The 19,098-nt window shown below is 43.3% G+C and overlaps 1 protein-coding gene across 3 annotated transcripts in view; it reads right to left on the bottom strand.

Annotated features, from left to right (window-relative positions):
* Positions 1-19,098, bottom strand: part of IGF1R (insulin like growth factor 1 receptor) — a 242,201-nt gene that overhangs the window by 205,057 nt on the left and 18,046 nt on the right. For all 3 annotated transcript variants that reach the window (XM_081964805.1, XM_081964806.1, XM_081964807.1), the window contains exon 2: positions 11,094-11,639. In XM_081964805.1, the coding sequence (XP_081820931.1) occupies positions 11,094-11,639 (546 nt within the window). The remainder of the gene's footprint in view (positions 1-11,093; positions 11,640-19,098) is intronic.

Below are 19,098 nucleotides of genomic sequence, written 5' to 3'. Positions count from 1 at the left end.
AAATTAAAACAAGCCGTTTGCTCCAAAAAGAACTAAGTGTTCCCAAACGCAGCGTTCCTTCATTTGCCCGCCCACTCGGTCTCCTTCAGTGGAAGGACTTGTCGAGAACAAAGGGATTCGAACACAGGTTTCCTGGGGAGGTGAGACCTGCCAGCCCTTTCCCAAAGCAAGCAGCCAGAAGTAAAAATAATGAGGGCTTGCAACCATGAAGGGCTTCAAAGCAAGAGGACTAATAAAGCAGGGAGAGAGAATGTCTCCCATCTACAGGTAGTCCTCGAGTTATGACTACAGCTGAGCCCCAAACTCCTGTTGCAAAGCGAGACGGTTGAGGGAGCTTTGACTCATGTTATGACCTTTCTTTCATAGTTGGTAAGTGAATCACTGCAGTTGTTAAAGTTAGTAACAGGGTTTTTAAGTGAATCTTGATTCTCCATTGACTTTGCTTGTCAACAGATGAGCATGTGAGCCCGGGACATTGCAACAGTCGTAAGTACAGGCCAGTTGCCAAGTGCCCACGTTTTGATCACGTGACCATGGGGATTGCTGGAATGGTTGTAAGGAGGAAAAAAAGGTCTTAAGTCTCTTTTTTAGAAATAAAAATAGAATGAGAGTTGGAAGGGACCTTGGAGGTCTTCTAGTCCAACCCCCTGCCTAGGCAGGAAACCCTACACCACTTCAGACAAATGGCTGTCCAGTCTCTTCTTAAAAACCTCCAGTGTTGGAGCAACATTCACAACTTCTGGAGGCAAGCTGTTCCACTGATTAATTGTTCTGACTGTCAGGAAATTTCTCTTTAGTTCTAAGTTACTTCTCTCCTTGATTAGTTTCCACCCATTGCTTCTTATCCTGCCCTCAGGTGCCTTGGAGAATAGTTTGACTCCCTCTTCTTTGTGGCAACCCCTGAGATATTGGAAGACTGCTATCATGTCTCCTAGTCCTTCTTTTCATTCAACTAGACATACCCAGTTCCTGCAATCATTCTTCATATGCTTTAGCCTCCAGTCCCCTAATCCATCTTTGTTGATTTTAATGCCGTTGTAACTTGGGTCACAAAATGACTAGCTGTAATTTGGGAACTACCTGTGTTCTCCAAAGTAGCTGAAGGCAGGACAAAAAGTAACAGGTGGAACATCATTCAAGAGAGATCCAATCTAGAACTAAGGAGAAACTTCCTGGCAGTGAGAACAATTAACTAGTGGAACAGCTTGCCTCCTGGGGTTGTGGATTCCTCCATCTTTGGAGGCTTTCAAGAAGAGACTCAACATGGCCCAACCCCCAGCACCCTCCTGCCACCCTATGTAAACTCTATTGCAGAAGGAACCACCCAAAATTTGCGGTGTACGTACTGTCCCATACAGCCTGCTTACTTAAAGTACTGCCTGTCTCCCATAATATCTTTCCAGTTGATTGGATTTGGCACAACTCCAAGTTTGATCGATTCCATCAAATCTTTATTATGGTCATAGACCAGCATGCCATCGATTAAACAGCTTTATCTATCGGGACCCTGGAGGTATGCCAACTCCGTAGCACCACCTTGGCGAGGGAGGATCAATCAAGCAGAATAGAGCTGGAAGGGACCTTGGAGGTCTTCTAGTCAGTTTTGGTCACCACACTATAAAAACGATGTTGAGACTCTAGAAAGAGTGCAGAGAACAGCAACCAGGATGATTGGAGAACCGGAGGCTCAAACATACGATGAACGGTTGAAGGAACTGGGCATGACTAGTCTAGGGAAGAGAAGGACTAGGGGAGACCGGATAGCATCTTCCAATATTTGAGGGGCTGCCAGAGAGAAGCTATTTTCCAAGGCACAGAAGGCCAGACAAGGAATAATGGATGGAAACTGAACAGGGAGAGATTCAACCTGGAAATAAGGAGGGATTTTCTGACAGTGAACAATCAACCCATGGAACAGAAGTTGCCTTCAGAAGTTGTGGGAGCTTCATCACTGGAGGCTTTCAAAGAGACTGGACTGCCCTGTCAGAAATGGTGTAGGGTCTCCTGCTTGGGCGGAGGGTTGGACTAGATGATCTACAAGGTCCCTTCCAACTCTGTTAATCTGTTAAAAAGTTTAAGTTAACATAAAGTTTATCTGTTAGTCCAGCTCGCTGTTCAAGCAGGAGAACCTACACCATTTCGGATAAGTGGCTCTCCAGCCTCTTCTTAAAGCCTCCAGTGATGGAGCAATGAATGAAACCTTTTTGCTTCCTCCCAGTTTCCAGATTCTACCATTAATTTTTGATGTTTTCTTGATTTGATCGCAATCCCCCTGGACTGGGGTGAGAGCTGCAGAATCACTGAGGATTTTAACAAATTAATTCTGTTGCTGTGGGTTATATTCACATCCTTGCAACCCTTAGGTTCTCCCCCCCCCCCCATCGCACATATGTGCTAGTTGTTCCAGACTCTAAGGGGCGGTGCTCATCTCCGTTTCAAAGCCAAAGCTGTCCGTGGTCATGTGGCCAGCATGACTAAACTCCGAAGGCGCACAGAACACAGTTACCTTCCCACCAAAGGTGGTCCCTATTTTTCTACTTGCATTTTTTACATGCTTTCGAACTGCTAGGTTGGCAGAAGCTGGGACAGGCAACGAGGGCTCACTCCGTTATGCGGCACCAGGGATTTGATCCCCTCCCTTGCAACCCTACCGTGCTGGAGGAGGCGTCACTGGGCTTAGGTGCTGTGGAGCATACAGATCCTAAAGTTCAGGATCATGCTGAAAACAGTGAGACTTTGTTGTCTGTTGCCTCCTCCCCATCCGGCTCCTTTTGTCGTCCTTCTACTCCCCTTTCTTGTTCCTCCCGAGCAGAGTAAACAGGACGCTTCCTTTTAAACAATTGAACATTTATAATTCCCTTGTTTTTACTTCCAAAAGAGCAGCGGTTTCCCCCTCCTCCCACCACAGTTGCTGGCAGAGATCAACTCTTCCTCTCTTGACATTCAGGCTCACCATCATAAGAATCTTTCAGATTGCAGACCTTGCAGGTCATCTAGTCCAAGCAGGAGACCCTACAACATTTCTGACAAATGGCAGTCCAACCTCTTCTTGAATATCATTGCTGTTGCAACTAAACCAGCATTAAGAACCTGAACTTGTCTAGGTTACTCCAAAAATCCACATCTCACAACACTCAATATGACTGGTTTGAGACCGGCAGCTATGCAAACTGAATAAATAAATAAAATCCTTTTTACAAGGAGTAACTAAACATTCTCGGGAACACCATAAACAGGCCATGAAACTATCAGTTAGTTGGCCTTAGATTGTGACAGCTAAAAGAGGAATAATTCTTAACTTATGACCAATTGCCTATCTCCTTGATGGATATTTTCAACCAGTTCTGAAGTTCCAGGTGCTACCATAACGTGGCTCTTGATATTTTGCAGCATCTTCAAGAGTGAAGCAACTACAGATATTAAAACAGAACAACACAGTTGGAAGGGGTTTTGAGAGGTCTTCTAGTCCAACCCCAGTCAAGAAGATTAACAGACCGGAGGCTAAAGCATATGAAGAATGATTGCAGGAACTGGGTGTGTCTAGTTTAATGAAAATAAGGACCAGGGGAGACATGATAGCAGTCTTCCAATATTTGAGGGGCTATCACAAAGAGGAGGGGTCAAGTATTCTCCAAAGCACCCCCTCTTCTTTGTGGCAGCCCCTCTTGCTTAAGTGCATTGAATTATATGTAATTATTAAATCATAAGTCATTACTTAGGACTTATTGCAGGACTATTTCCTATTTTTCAGTCCAGGAAACGTGAAATATCACCCACATTTCTCAGCTCCATGTCTCTTTAGGTTAGCTTTGAGGATGAAGAGGATAAAAAAGATGTGGAGACTCTGGAAAGAGTGCAGAGAAGAGCAACAAAGATGATTAGGGGACTGGAGGCTAAAACATATGAAGAACGGTTGCAGGAACTGGGTATGTCTAGTCTGATGAAAAGAAGGATTAAGGGAGACATGATAGCAGTCTTCCAATAACCCAAGGGCTGCCCCAAAGAAGAGGGAGTCAAACTATTCTCCAAGGCACCTGAGGGCAGGACAAGAAACAATGGGTGGAAACTAATCAAGGAGAGAAGCAACTTAGAACTGAGGAGAAATTTCCTGACAGTTAGAACAATTAACCAGTGCCTCCAGAAGTTGTGAATGCTCCAACACTGGAAGTTTTTAAGAGAAGATTGGATAACCATTTGTCTGAAGTGGTGTAGGGTTTCCTGCCTGAGTAGGGGGTTGGACTAGAAGGTCCTTTCCAACAGTGTTGTTCTGCTCGGATCTGCTGAGTTTTGTGAATGTTTCTCGGGCTGTACTTTTTTTCAGGATTCATAAAGATCCATGACCAGCACACAATAGATGGAGATGTTTGGAAATACCTTAGGACAGGGCTATCCAAACTTGGCAACTTTAAGACTTGTGGACTTCAACTCACAGAATTCCCCAGCCAGCAGAGCTGGCTGGGGAATTCTGGGAGTTGAAGTCCACAAGTCTTAAAGTTGCCAAGTTTGGACACCCCTGCCTTAGGATCTTAAATCAAATTAATTGCTGGTTCTATACGTCTCCCTGACGTGTTTCCTTCTTCCTTAGATATTAGATTTTCCTTCTAGATATTTTTTTCCTTCAGTTTAGTTGGGCTGGGGCCACAGACTGGAGAATACTCACACGCATAAAGCGTGAAGCTTCATGTTCATACTTTAATTTATGATAGACATGGAATCAAATAATCCGTATCCAGCCGAGCTCCAACTAGATGAAGAGTTTTCACTTCTCATATTTCATCACCTTCAAGAAATCAATCAGCAAAATGCAGAACTTTGGCATCTCCACAATAACATTTTTTTTCCCCAAGATAAACTTTTCATATTAAGCAGGTTACAATTACAAGGGGAGTGCTCTGTTTTTAACGTGTATTTATTTGTTTTCTTTTTCTGTGTATACTGAATTGTCTGTTTTGATTTTAGGTCTGTCCGTCTGAAAATGGATTAATTGGGTGACTTTAAAAAAGTTCAGGCAAGGAAAAAAGGCCAAAAGTTCAGGCAATAATTTTTTTACAGCAAAACGGGGAAGTGTAAAACAAAATGTGTGGTCCATGCATCTCAACAAAAAAATCCTTTGGCTAACTACTTCAATTTCCATCTGTATAAAATAAGGTTAACAAGTTCCATTTATCTTAGAGGGCACATGAAACAGCTGCCAATGAGATATTCTTTCCATTCTTAAAATACACTCTGTCAATGTAAGTCAACTTCTTCAAATCCATAGCAAGAAAAGAGATTCATATCTAGTCCTGAATGGAAGTTTTGAACTGGGAGTTTTTAAAATGGTGTTGGATAACCATTTGTCTGAGTGTAGGGTTTCCTGCTTAACCAGGGGGGTTGGGCTAGAAGACCTCCAAGGTCCCTTCCAACTCTGTTATTCTATAACTTAGACTGGGTATGTTCTCCAGATCAGACACCAAGAGGATCCCAAAATATCTCTTTTTATTCATGCCAATTTGCCTTCAATAAAGGATTGCAAGCTCCCTGCTGCTCTCTGGGCTTGGTTGTTTTCTTGCAGATATCTCATTACTTAGTTTGAGACCAAACCTCACTCCTTTTTTAGTGCTGATGGTGTTACCTAGCTGGGTAATGAAACATCTGCAAGAAAACAATCGAGCTTAGAGAGCACCAAGGATTCCTCAGCTAAAGTTCCCTAATTAGTTAGCTCCCTAATTAAGGAACTGCCAAAGAGAAAACTGCACCTTCACCAACACTGATGAGGCAAACCACTTCTATATAAAGAGATAACAACGCTTCTAGCACTGATGATGTTACCTAGATGGGTAATGAAACATCTGCAAGAAAACCACCAAGCTCAGAGATCATCAAGGACTCCTCAACTTAAGTTCTCTAATACGTTAGTTCCCTAATCAACTATACCCCACCAACAACGGCAAAGCAAACCACTTGTAAATAAAGAGAGAGCAAGGCCCGCTCTCTTCTAGCACTGATGATGTTACCTAGTTGGGTCATGAAACGTCTGCAAGAAAAGTACCAAGCTCAGAGAGCACCAAGGACCCCACAGTTCAACCTGAGCTACAAAGTTCTTTTTCTATTGAAAAAGGATTGCCTCAAACTTTGCATTTTTCACCACACAAGTTAAATTTGCAACCCTAAATGGAAAGGGCTCTCCCCAGAAACGCCAGTTGGCAGCTCTCCACTATTAGACACCAAACCAGGGTTTCCAATGCCACTTCATGGACAGAATGAAGGCTATCCAAACCCAGGTGGACGTAATCTCCACGTCCCCACCCCAAAATAGGCCTGTTGAAAACCCAACCCAATCATTTATTTTGCTTTGCTTTTCTTAGTTTTCCTCTCAATTAAAAAAAATCTCACCAGTAAAGAACAAGACATTTAGGCAAGAAAAACAAAATGCACAGGTACAGAGTATAGGTGGTACCTTGCTCAGTAGTAGTAACTGTGAGAGAGATCTTGGAGTCCTAGTGGACAACCATTTAAATAGGAGCCAGCCGTGTGCAGCAGCTGCCAAAAAAGCCAACACAGTTCTAGGCTGCATCAACAGAGGGAGAGAATCAAGATCACGTGAAGTGTTAATACCACTTTACAATCCCTTGGTAAGGTCACACTTGGCCTTGCTCGGTTCTTCATATGTTTTAGTCTCCAGCCCCCTAATCATCTTTGTTGCTGTTCTCTGCACTCTTTCTAGGTCTCCACATCTTTTCTACATCGTGGCGACCAAAACTGAATGCCGTATGCCAAGTATTGCAGGAACCTAGCAAGGCTAGTTTAATGAAAAGAAGGACTAGGGGAGACATGATAGCAGTCTTCCAATATCTCAGGGGTTGCCACAAAGAAGAGGGAGTCAAACTATTCTCCAAGGCACCTGAGGGCAGGACAAGAAGCAATGGGTGGAAACTAATCAAGGAGAGAAGCAACTTAGAACTGAGGAGAAATTTCCTGACAGTTAGAACAATTAATCAGTGGAACAGAAGTTGCCTCCAGAAGTTGTGAATGCCCCAACACTGGAAGTCTTTAAGAAGATGGTGGATAACCACTTGTCTGAAATGGTATAGGGTTTCCTTCCTAGGCAGGGGGTTGGACTAGAAGACCTCCAAGGTCCCTTCCAACTCTGCTATTGTCTTGTATTGTGTATCTGGCTACAACAAAGACATTTAAAAGAAACACTCACACACAACTGAAGCCATAATATTTACTCAAGAAACATTTCTAGCCTCGACTGCTTTGATTGAAAATGAGCCGATAACCTGGATTGGATTTGTGTAGGCGGAAATTTCATGAATGGCAGTTCTCAACACCTGTGTCCTTAGCGTTGGGTCATGTTGCTGGATCTCAGGTTCCATAAGGCTATACTTTTCAAGCGAAATCAAAAGAACGGGAAGAGGAGAGCTTTCTGGGCAGATAATTTCAGAGCTATACAAGATCACAGTTGTGCTAACCACTATCTGGATCTGCGGTTGAGAAGTCCTCCTCTTTCTGCTCTCTCGCACGGACACATTAAAGACAATTACAGGGCAAACTTTGAAAACATCCTGGGAAGCAAAATCTATCCACCAGTTGGCCAGCAAGTTACAATTACATCCACACTCCATTGTACAGAGGTCGCACAATGTAGGCAAAGCTTACAGCGGTCCTCGCCTCACAGCCACAGTTGGGACCGGAACTGTGGTTGCTAAGCGGTGTTGTTGTTAAAACGAATCAATCCCAGGACCAGACCCCAATTTTATAATCGTTTTTACTCTGGTCACTAAAGGAATCACACAAACAGGTGCCAAGCACCCCAAACTCCAGTCATGTAACCTGGGGAGTTGTGCAATCAGTGATGGTTCCTACTGTTTCAGACTGTTTCAGACTGGTTTGGCGGCCTGGGTCGCTGGAACCGGCAGTGACCCAGGCCTGCCACGCCCCCGAACCAGTTCCCCAGACGGCGCTGACATCTTGTTTTTCAGTTCTGCGCATGCACAGAACAATTTTAATTGCACTGTGCACACGTGCACAAATTTTTTAATTTTTAATTTAATTAGCACTTCTAGACCGCCCCCTCTCCCAAAAGGGACAAAGCATGCACACGAAATGCACACACGAGCGAACCAGCAGTAGTGCTTGACGGAACCCAACCCTGTGCGCAATGGTTATAACTCTTTGAGGATGGGCCATAAATCACTTTTTCAGAGGCTGTCATAACATTGGTCAATAAAGTAATGGTTGTAAGTCGAGGACTAAATGTACTTAAGGGAGGTAGAGCCGGTTTATCCATCTGACCCAGAGAAATTATGATTTTACCAGAATAGAATGAAGAGAATGAATGAGCTGGAAGGGACCTGGGAGGTCTTCAAGTCCAGCCCTCTGCTCAAGCCGCAGGGACTGTACCAGTTTGGGCAAGAAGAAAGAAGGAAAAGTGATTGCATTATGACACAAAGATAGTCCTGAACTTTCAACTCTTCAAACATACAACGGCACTGAAAAAAGTGACTTATGGCCATTTTTCACACTTATGACCATAGCAGGATTCCCATGGTCACTAAATCAAAATTCAGACACTTGACAACTGACTCGTATTTACAGTGCAATAGCAGAGTTGGAAGGGACCTTGGAGGTCTTCTAGCCCAACCCCCTGCCTAGGCAGGAAACCCTATACCAGTGATGGCGAACCTATGGCACGCGTGCAACAAGTGGCACGCGGAGCCATTTGTCAGGGCACGCGAGGTGCTGAGTTCACCCTTTTTTAAAGCCATTTTTCGCCCTCCCCAGGCTCCAGAGCCTTTATAGGAGCCTGGGGAGGGCGAAAAGAGCCTCCCCCACCCCCTCCGGAGGCTTCATGAGCTTCCCTGAAGCCTCCAGAGCGCAGAAAACTAGCCCTATGGTCGGGGACAGACTTCCGGTTTGCTCGGAGGTTCGTTTTGACTGCTCTGGAGGCTTCAAGGAAGCGTCCTAAAGGTCCCTCAAGCCTCTGGAGGGCTTCCGGGGGGCGGGGGGCGAGGGAGGCTGTTTTCGCCCTCCCCAGGCTCCTATAAAGCCTCTGGAGCCTGGGGAGGGCACAAAAAGCATACAAAAAATGGGGGGGGAGCGCCTGTAGTGCGCACATGCACACTGGGGGGATCGCGCATTACATTATGGGTGCGGCATGCCCGCACACGACCCCCCCTGCGCTCCCCCCACTTATGGCACGCGTGCCAAAAAAGGTTCGCCATGGCTGCCCTATACTGTTTCAGACAAATGGCTATCCAGCATCTTCTTAAAGACTTCCAGTGTTGGGGCATTCACAACTTCCGGAGGCAACTTCTGTTCCACTGATGAATTGTTCTCACTGTCAGGAAATCTCTCCTCAGTTCTAAGTTGCTTCTCTCCTTTATGATGGTTGCATTGTCCAAGATCATGAGATCAACTTTTGAGACCCTTCTGACAAGCAAAGTCAATGGGGAATTTAACGACCGTGTTACTAATTTAACAACTGTGGTGATTCATTTAACAACTGTGTCCAGAATGGCCATAAAATGGGGCAAAATCCACTTAACAAGCATCTTGCTCACCAACATAAATCTGGAGCTCAATTGTAGTCCTACAACTATCTGGGTGTTTTCCTGACCACCATGAATACATTCTTCTCAATCTGAGCAAACCATTCTTTCAATGCACGATTCTAACAACACATTATTATTTACTAGCCGATAACCCAGATATTTATTTATAGGGGGGGAAATGTCTGGACCAAACGTAATTTATAATGTTGGATTTTCCCCCTTACCAGAGGGAGCCCCTTGTGGAGTACTGTGAAGCCATTACTACGGCAACTCCACTGTGCTGTATAGTAGAAGCCATTTTAAGGCACAACAGGCTGTATCTTAACAGCACCACCACCACCCCAAGGGGTGTCTTACCCCCAGATATTTTTTATAGATAGATTTGTGGATCAAAATGGGACACTCCCAAGGACGCTGGATCTGAACAAGCATTTGCTGAAGTTCAACAGGTCAAGAGATAGGAGACGATATACATCACCTTGAATTGCCTTACAGAACAAAAACAGAATGTAAATATAATAAAGGAACGAAGCTACCTTGTAAATGCTTTCCTAGAATTCCAAGGTCAAAATGGCAATCCAGACAAGCTGCCTTACTGCAGACTATTTTAACCCAATGCATAACGCTTTAAAAAGTATTTCCCCCCCCCCCAAATGCACATTCTACATCAACGCTAATACAGTACCACTCAGCATAAAATTTATCCCAGGAACCTTGTTCCAACACAGCATGCAAAAGATACTAGGAATGTAACTACCGAATAAAATGACAATGCTTATAAAGTGATAAAAGCAGGATACATTTTTTAAAAAATCTAATAAATAAATAAATGCCCATTGGAAACATGGGAATCGTAGTTCCAACACAGGTAGTCCTCAACTTATGACCGCAATTGGGTCCAGAATTTATTTGTTAAGTGAGTTTCGCCACATTTTACGACTTTTCTTGCCAAATTTGTTAACCCTAACATTTGTAAATTGGTAATATGGGAGGTTAATTCAAACTGGCTTCCCCATGGACTTTGCTTGTCAGAAGGTCACCAAAGATGGTGACATCACTTAGGAACACTGCAACTGTCATAAATATGAACCAATTGCCACGCATCTGAATTTTGATCATGTGACCATAAGGGATGCTGTAATGGTTGTAAGCGTGAAAAATGGCCATAAGTCAGTTTTTTCAGTGCCCTTGTAACATTGAATGGTCACTAAACAAACTATTTTAAGTCGAGAACTACCTGTGCATCTAATTCAGGAGTGTCCAACCTTGGCCACTTTTAAGACCTATGGACTTCAACTCCCAGAATTCCTGGTGAATTCTGGAGGTTGAAGTCCATAGGTCTTAAAGTGGCCAAGGTTGGACACCCCTGATCTAAGTTGGAGAAGACAACAAACATATGCATTTTACCAGTACAGTAGAAGCCATTTTAAGGCACAACAGGCTGTATCTTAACAGCAAACACCACCACCACCCCCGGAAGGGTGAGTGAGTGTGTGAGTTATTACACAAGTTAGAGGATTATTAGTCAAAATTGAACCATGAATGAATTCTTACTTTTCTGGCAGTGGTTGGAAGTCCAGCAGCGGAAGCTGTATTCATTATTTATGGAAGTCTTCTCACACAGCGGCTTCTCCTCCACCGTTCCTGGACACAAATCCCCACATTCTTTTGGCGATTTATTTCCTATAATGTAGTTATTGAAAACAGCATCCAAGATCAGAGACCAGTCCACCGTGGACAGGTAACAGAGGTCAGAATTCTTCTCGATCCGGATGGCTCCCCGAGTGATGTTCCTCAAGTTGTACAGCCCAATTTCTTTGAGATTGGTCATCTCGAAGATGACCAAGGCGTAGTTGTAGAAAAGCCTGTTGCCCCGAATCACCGTCAGGTTCGGAAAGAGGTCGCTGAGGGTCTCCAGGCCTGCCACGCGGAAAAGCAACAAATACTCGGTGATCATGGTGAGCTTGGGGAAGCGGAAGTTGCTGAAGTCCTCTCCTTGGTTGATCAACAAAATCTGGAGATACCCTTCCACCACTGTGCAGCCCTCCAGCTGCTTCAGTTCCTCCATACTGTTGCGTATGTCGATGTTTGGCCCACAAACTGGGGAGACAAAAAGATTGGGATTTAAGACGGTTCAGTAAACGTAAATCGACTTTCTGCTGGGCACGAAAGAGAAGGCCCACAATGACAGTTTGATTAAACTGCTTTATTGCTAAAAGCCTACACACAGGAATCTTCTCAACTAGCACCTGCTTAGACTTAACTTAACTTTAACTTTATTCAATTTCTAGACCGCCCCTCTCTCAGAAGAGACTCGGGGCGGTGTACAGTCATATTAAAACAATTGAACAATAAATATACATAGTATAAATGTAACATAAATACAATAAATATAGGACTGGAGGAGGTAGCAATAGTTCACTGTACAAATTAGTTTAAGTTAGATTAAAATTTTAAAAATTTAAAACATTAACCCTAAAAACTATCCCAAATAAAAATATCCGCCAGGAGGTAAGAGTGGAACTATAAATGGGCCAGGCCGGCTAATTGAAACAGGTGAGTCTTACGTTTTTGTCGGAAGGAGCGGAAGTCGGTAGTAGTTCTAATATCGGGGGGGAGGTCATTCCAGAGGGTTGGGCCCATCACAGAGTTAGATACGGGTCAACGGAATTCAAGGGAGGCTGGACTTTGTTCGTTTGTGGCTACGTAGATATTCTAGGCGGATTCCTCTTTCAACTCCGCCTCCAGGTTCTCCTCCTACTTTCCTCCCAAATCTAATTTTAGCACAATTTTTTTCTGTTAGTAAGGAAATGTGCTAAAATTACTCCAACCGAATATCCTTCAATTATTTTTATGAGACTTTAGCCGTGATGGCGAACCTGTGGCACGCATAGCCATTTTTGGTGGCATGCCAACTGTCAGCTCCAGCACACATGCGCCGCCGGCCGGCTGATTTCTCACCCTTCCGTAGAGCCAGGGGAGCCGTTTTCGACCTCCCCAGGTTTCAGGAAAGCCTCCGGAACCTGGGGAGAGCGAAAAACGTTCCCAAACTTCCAGTTGGGCTGTTGGGGCCGTTTTTCGTCCTCCCCAGGCTTTAGGAAAGAATCTGACTTGCTGGAAGTGCAAAAAAACCACAAGGGACTTTCTATCATATATGGTGGACCTGCCCGGAAACTCAAAAATACTGGATGAAAATTTGGAAATGGGTACAACAAATTACAGAGGAACAAATAGAATACAAACCAGAACTCTTTCTGCTGGGAATAACCAAGGGGAAATATAGAAAGAAAGTTAAATGCATACTAATACATCTTCTGACCACAGCTAGAATAGTGTTTGCCCAATGCTGGAAACAAAGTAATATTCCCCCAGACAAATTAGTGATTCAGAAAATTTTGGATTGTGCAGAAATGGACAAGTTAGCACTAAAATTAAAGGACAAAGAAGAGTCTGAATATTATGAAAGTTTGGGATAATTGGTACAAATGGTTGCAAAACAGGAATAAAATTCATTCAGCCGAGAAACAACAGAGATATGTGTAGAACTGCAGATAAATGTATATAAATATAGAAGCGAAATAAGATTGATATGTACAGGTACGCTGACATAACAATGTTGGTGTAATGATTGTAAGACGTTATGGAAGGAAAGAAAAACAATAAAAAATCTGCTTCAAAGAGCCTCCGGAGGCAGGGGAGGAGTCTCACGCCGCATTCGCAGGTGGGAAGGGAAGATGGAGCGGGCATGCCCGTGCACGCAATTTTGGCACGCCTTAAGAAAAAGGTTCACCATCACTGGACTATATAGTCTGATACTCTGAATATTAGATAACTTGTTAAGATAGGATGTAAAGTAGATGGATCACCCATGGATACCAGGCCTGAGCATTTTACAGTCTCCAGGCCACCTGTGGCGAATTGGCTATCCCTGTGTGGTCAATCGAAAATTAGAAATGAAATGTAAATAAGTGTTCGCCGTGCATGCAATAAAACTTCCTAACTTTTATTTTGAAGCTGACAGCTTTTTTTTTTTTTTTTTGATTTACATATGTACAAAAATAATTGAGTGGTGCGGTGGCCTAGAGGCAGAGCTCTCGCCTCACAATCAGGAGGCTGTGAGTTCGATCCTAGGTAGAGGCAGGTATTTCTCTCTCTGGACAAAATGAGATTATATCTGCTGAATATAACTCCACATTGGCGACAGGAAGGGCATCGGGCCAGTAAACAGTCGGCTCCATTCAGTTGCCCAGACTCCAACCCGATGCAAGGGATTACGGGGTCATTAAAAGAAGATGATGGCATATGTTTGTACATACATGCATGGCTACGCATCAAAGTCCTCATTGGTTTGGTCAACCACAACAGTCCCCAGTTCGTCATATGGCCTCTTAGTAAAAAATAACTCTCCATTATACTAAACTATAAGCCTATATAGCAGGGGTGTCCAAACTTGGGAACTTTAAGACTTGTGGACTTCAACTCCCAGAATTCCCCAGCCAGCATGGCTGGCTGGGGAATTCTGGGAGTTGAAGTCCACAAGTCTTAAAGTTCCCAAGTTTGGACACCCCTGCTATATACTATAAACTATTATTTTAAAACACTCAATAAATGGATGTACTCAACATACACCTAACCCTCAGTATTATCATTACAGCTTAATGCTGTTTGGAAAAGGCCCCAAACAATCCCTGGAATTCAGAGCTAAAGAGTCTTCAGGATTATACTTAGCAATGGAGTTCTTCTTCCACCAATGAAGACAACTTTATGAAGATACTTGCCAGTTCTTACTTTGCTAATATTCTTGTCTTTACACAACTCAGACTTTACGATGTATATGAGGACTTTCGCCAATTAAAATGAAACTAGCCACTAATAGCAATAACACTATACCGCTTCACAGAGCTTTCCAGCCTGATCTAAGCGGTTTACAGAGTCAGCCTCTTGCCCCCACAATCTGGGTCCTCATTTTACCCACCTCGCAAGGATGGAAGGCTGAGTCAACCTTGAGCTGGTCAAGATTGAACTGCTGTCATTGAGCAGAGTTAGCCTGCAATACTACATTCTAACCACTACGCCATCATGGGAATGGAGTAGAAGGGGAAAGGGAAGGGGAGGAGTAAAAATAATAGAAATAGAATTAGCACTTAGACTTATATACCGCTTCACACTGCTTTACAGCCTTCTCTAAGCGGTTTCAAAGTCAATACTGTCCCCAACAATCTGGGTCCTCTTTTTACCGACCTTGGAAGGATGGAAGGCTGAGTCAACCTTGAGGTGGTTAGGATCAAACCGCTGGCAGTGGGCAGAGTTAGCCTGCAATACTGCATTCTAACCACTATGCCACCATGGGAATGGAATAGAAGTAGAAGTAGAAATAATAGAAATAGACCTATATACCGCTTCCCAGCGCTTTACAGCCCTCTCTAAGCGGTTTACAGAGTCAATACTGTCTCCAACAATCTTGGCCCTCTTTTTACCGACCTTGGAAGGAAGGAAGGTTGAGTCAATCTTGAGTCGGTCAGGATCGAACTCCTGGAATGAGCAGTGACTTAGCCTGCAGTACTGAGTTCTAACCACTGTGCCAACAGGGCTCTCAGCCTATAATGTGGTTTGATTTCAGTCCAGCAACTTATGTAAACTGAGCTACGTTAACAACCACAATTGGGACTGGCAACTATGTCACTAAGCAATGCAGCTCTTAAGAAGAAAACTGTTGACCGCAACTTTTATAAAGACTTTGGTGTCTCAAGCGCTGGGTATCCATAAGAATCTTCCCACCCAATGGTTTCTTGCTATCTATGGAAACCCCCAAGAAGAGGCTTTCTTAGTGATGGCCCCCTTGTTTTGACCTGTATGAAGAATGGTTATAAGCAGGAAGTGGGGAATGTCTAGAGAAGGACTAGGTGACATGATAGCATCTTCCAATATTTGAGGGGCTGCCAGCAGGAAGTGGGCTCAAGCTATTCTCCAAAGCACCTGAAGATAGAACAAGAAGCAATGGGTGGAAACTAATCAAGGAGAGAAGCAACTTAGAACTAAACTTTCTGACAGTTAGAACAATTAATCAGTAGAACAGTTTGCCTTCAGAAGTTCAGATGCTCCAACACTGGAGGTTTTTAAGAAGAGATTGGACAACCATTTATCTGGAATGGTATATGGTCTCCTTCTGGAGCAGGAGGTTGGACTAGAAGACCAACAAGGTTCCTTCCAATTCTGTTATTCTGCTATTCCTATATATTATTGAGCTTCTGGGGACTCGTAAATACTTTTCTACTTAGGGAAGAATCTGGGGATGAGAAAGCCCATGCTCACAACGATACTGTCAAAGTTTATGATGCCTTTATGTCTTGGACTTCTTAAAATCCTATTTTAAACTTCGCTGTGTCATTCTGAAAGTTCCTTCAAGCTTACGGGAACTGAGCAGTGCAAAACTCTTAAATCAATCAAGTTGCAGAAATAGAAAGGACGAAGAGGAAGAGGAGGAGAAGTAGACTTTGCTACTCAGGGTAACAGGTGCTTCAGGCAGCCCTTGCTATTAGTTATGTTCCCACCCTGTTTTGCTACAAGTGTTGGGAACATAAGGGTTCTTATCATAGTAAGTGGAAAGTTCAAAAACAAAAATAAAAATCTGAAGCAGCCCTGCTCTAAAATATTGATTGGACTAGATCTATAGATCTATATACCTAAAGCAGCCTTTTTTCAACCTAATGTCAACTCGCAAAGCATCCTTGGCCTGCTCTCCAGTTGCCATAGGCAGGGGAGAAACAGGGTCATACTTGGGTCGTAAAATAAGGAAGGGTCAGAGCTGGCTTCACTTGGGTATGTGCCAACATGTTGCTCCTAATAAATAACTGGATTTCTTTTGAAACTTGGCTCTAGGCTCATGATTTAATTAGGGCATCCGTCGGAACCAACACCTTAGTAACTTGAAGATGTGTAGGCTTTAATTCCCAGAATTCCCCAGCCAGCCATGTTGGGAGTTGAAATCCACCCATCTTAAAGTGGCTATGGTTCAGATACACAGATCTTAAGCTATGTGAATCTCCACTTAGGCGGGAGGGGGAAGGATCTTGAGGCCTTTAGCATAAAATCCAGATCAATACAAAATCACAACCCTCTCTCTGATATGACAGAATATAGAGAAAAAGGAATATCTGCATAGCTTCTACTTATTGCATTGACGCTTTTGAGTCCAGTTACGGAGCCAAAGTAAACTGAAAAAAAGATATCAAATTTTAATACCACTTTACAGGAACATTGGAGGTGGAAAAAGTTTAGGGGTGATTGACAAAACACTAAATCCAGGTAGTCCTTGACTTACAGTAGTTCATTTAGTGACCATTCAAAGTTACAACGGCACAGAAAAAAAGGTGACTTATCGCCATTTTTCACACTCAAACTTCCCCATAGTCACGTGATCAAAATTCGGATGCTTGGCAACTGACTCCTATTTATGACGGTCGCAGTGTCCTGGGGTCATGTGATCCACTTTTGCGACCTTCTGACAAGCAAAGTCAACGGGGAAGCCAGATTCACTCAACAACCATAACGTAACGGCTGCCATGATTCATTTAACAACAGTAGCAAGAAAGATCATAATATGGGGCAAAGCTCACAACGAATGTCTCACTTAGCAACAGAAATTTTGGCCGTAAGTCAAGGACTTCCGGTAACGGTCTGGCATTAAGCTAAAGCAGAACCAAAGCATCAGTCCAAGCCAGCTACAAATCATAATCATTCAGTTGGTTTCCGCTTCTTGGCCACACCGCCAATACAACCATTGCTGGAGATAATACCCTCCTCTGCACCTAATGTCATGTGTGAATCCAGCTACTTCTGTTTTTAACCCAAAATTTTGCCTAATTTGGGGGGTAAATGCAGCTGTGATTTATCCAGTAAACCGTAGTTCAATGGGGGGCGACATTGGGAGAATGAGTACAAATTCATCTAGGAAAATCAGTTCTCGGTTTTCCAACAGTTTAATAAGCCTTTTATTCCCCACGAGGAAAGCTTTGGCTTACAGAGAAATTGAATTTAGAAGTTTTAAAAGAAGTTCATATGACGGTTTAATAAGATTTGAATATTTTATACCATAAATCATATTTAACATTCAGCCATTGTATCTTTATCTAGCCAAGTTCACTTTTCTGCGTCTTGTTTTTCTTCTTTGGAAAAAAAAAAATTCTTCCATTCAACTCTAGTTAATGACTGCCTAATACGTCAGTTCTTATTTTTGTTTATTTTGCCTTGAAATTAACGTAATAAAAAGACAATCTAATCCTTGTTCAAAGAGTGCTACAGTTTCTTTTTGGCTGCCGTATGTTTTCATTGGACTGTGGTTTACACACACACACACACACACACACACACACACCATGATGTGTCTTCCAAAGCATAAAATCAAACATAATGTTATTCATTCAGCATTTCAAGCAAACTCTGTGATTTTCTTCTTGCCACTAAGTAATTCCAAGAGTTTAACTACGCATGGCTGCTATTCTCCAACCTGGTGCCCTCTAGGTGTGTTCAATTTTGATTTTCATAAGCAACTCCAGCATGAAAAGACAATAAAATCAAGAAAGGCAACTTGATCATATCTAAAGTAACCTTAAATTTGCAGCATAGCGTTTTAAATTCTTTCAGCGTTTCAATTCCCAGTGAAAATTATGCCTTTCCAAAGCTCTCCGTTTATCTTATTTATCCAACGTATATGGCTCGCCATCTCAACAAGTGATTCTGGGTTGACAAAGAAAATTAAAATAAAAACAACTACAAAGATTACAAAGGTTCAACTGCAAAGCAACTTTTGCAGCTCAAGGCAATAGCTGTGTCTGCATTTGGTAAGTTTGTTGAACATTTTCTGGAACGTACATCACACTACCAGGAATGTCGTGGCTCAGTGGCTAAGACACTGAGCTTGTCGATCAGGAAGGTCAGCAGTTCTGGGGTTCGAATCCCCAGCACCGCATACCAGAGTGAGCTCCCGTAACTTGTCCCAGCTTCTGCCAACAGCAGTTCAAAAGCATGTAAAAACTGCAAGTAGAAAAATAGGAACCAACTTTGGTGGGAAGGGAACAGCGTTCCGTGTGCCTTTGGCATTTAGTCATGCCGGCCAAATGACCACAGAGACGTCTTTGGACAGCGTGGCTCTTCGGCTTTGAAACGGAGATGAGCACCGCCCTCTAGAGTCGGGAATGACTAGCACATATGTGCAAGGGGAACCTTTACCATTACATCATACTAAGCCAACAGAGGTGCCCATATTGTCATTTCATTTAGTGAGGGAACCCAGCGTTTTTAGCACATCTTTTTTTTAGCATCATTAAAGCCACCGCATCATTAAAGCCACCACATCCTAGCTGCTTCACAAGCTACTCCCAGCTATCTCTCCCCCCCCCCCACCCCCGCAGCAAAGTGGCTACGCTGGCAATTGCACATGGGAACAACCAGGGACAGCTGCACAAGCTTTATAAATGACACGGCTGCTTTAAACCATTAAAAAAGAGGTGCTTTGAATTCAACAGCGGAAAGAAATTACATCTGCGGATTCCTAGATGGC

Source organism: Natrix helvetica (genome assembly GCF_964273705.1).
Source record: "Natrix helvetica genome assembly, chromosome: 12".
NCBI classification, from domain to species: domain Eukaryota; kingdom Metazoa; phylum Chordata; class Lepidosauria; order Squamata; family Natricidae; genus Natrix; species Natrix helvetica.
This window is presented reverse-complemented; position numbering and strand designations above follow the sequence as displayed.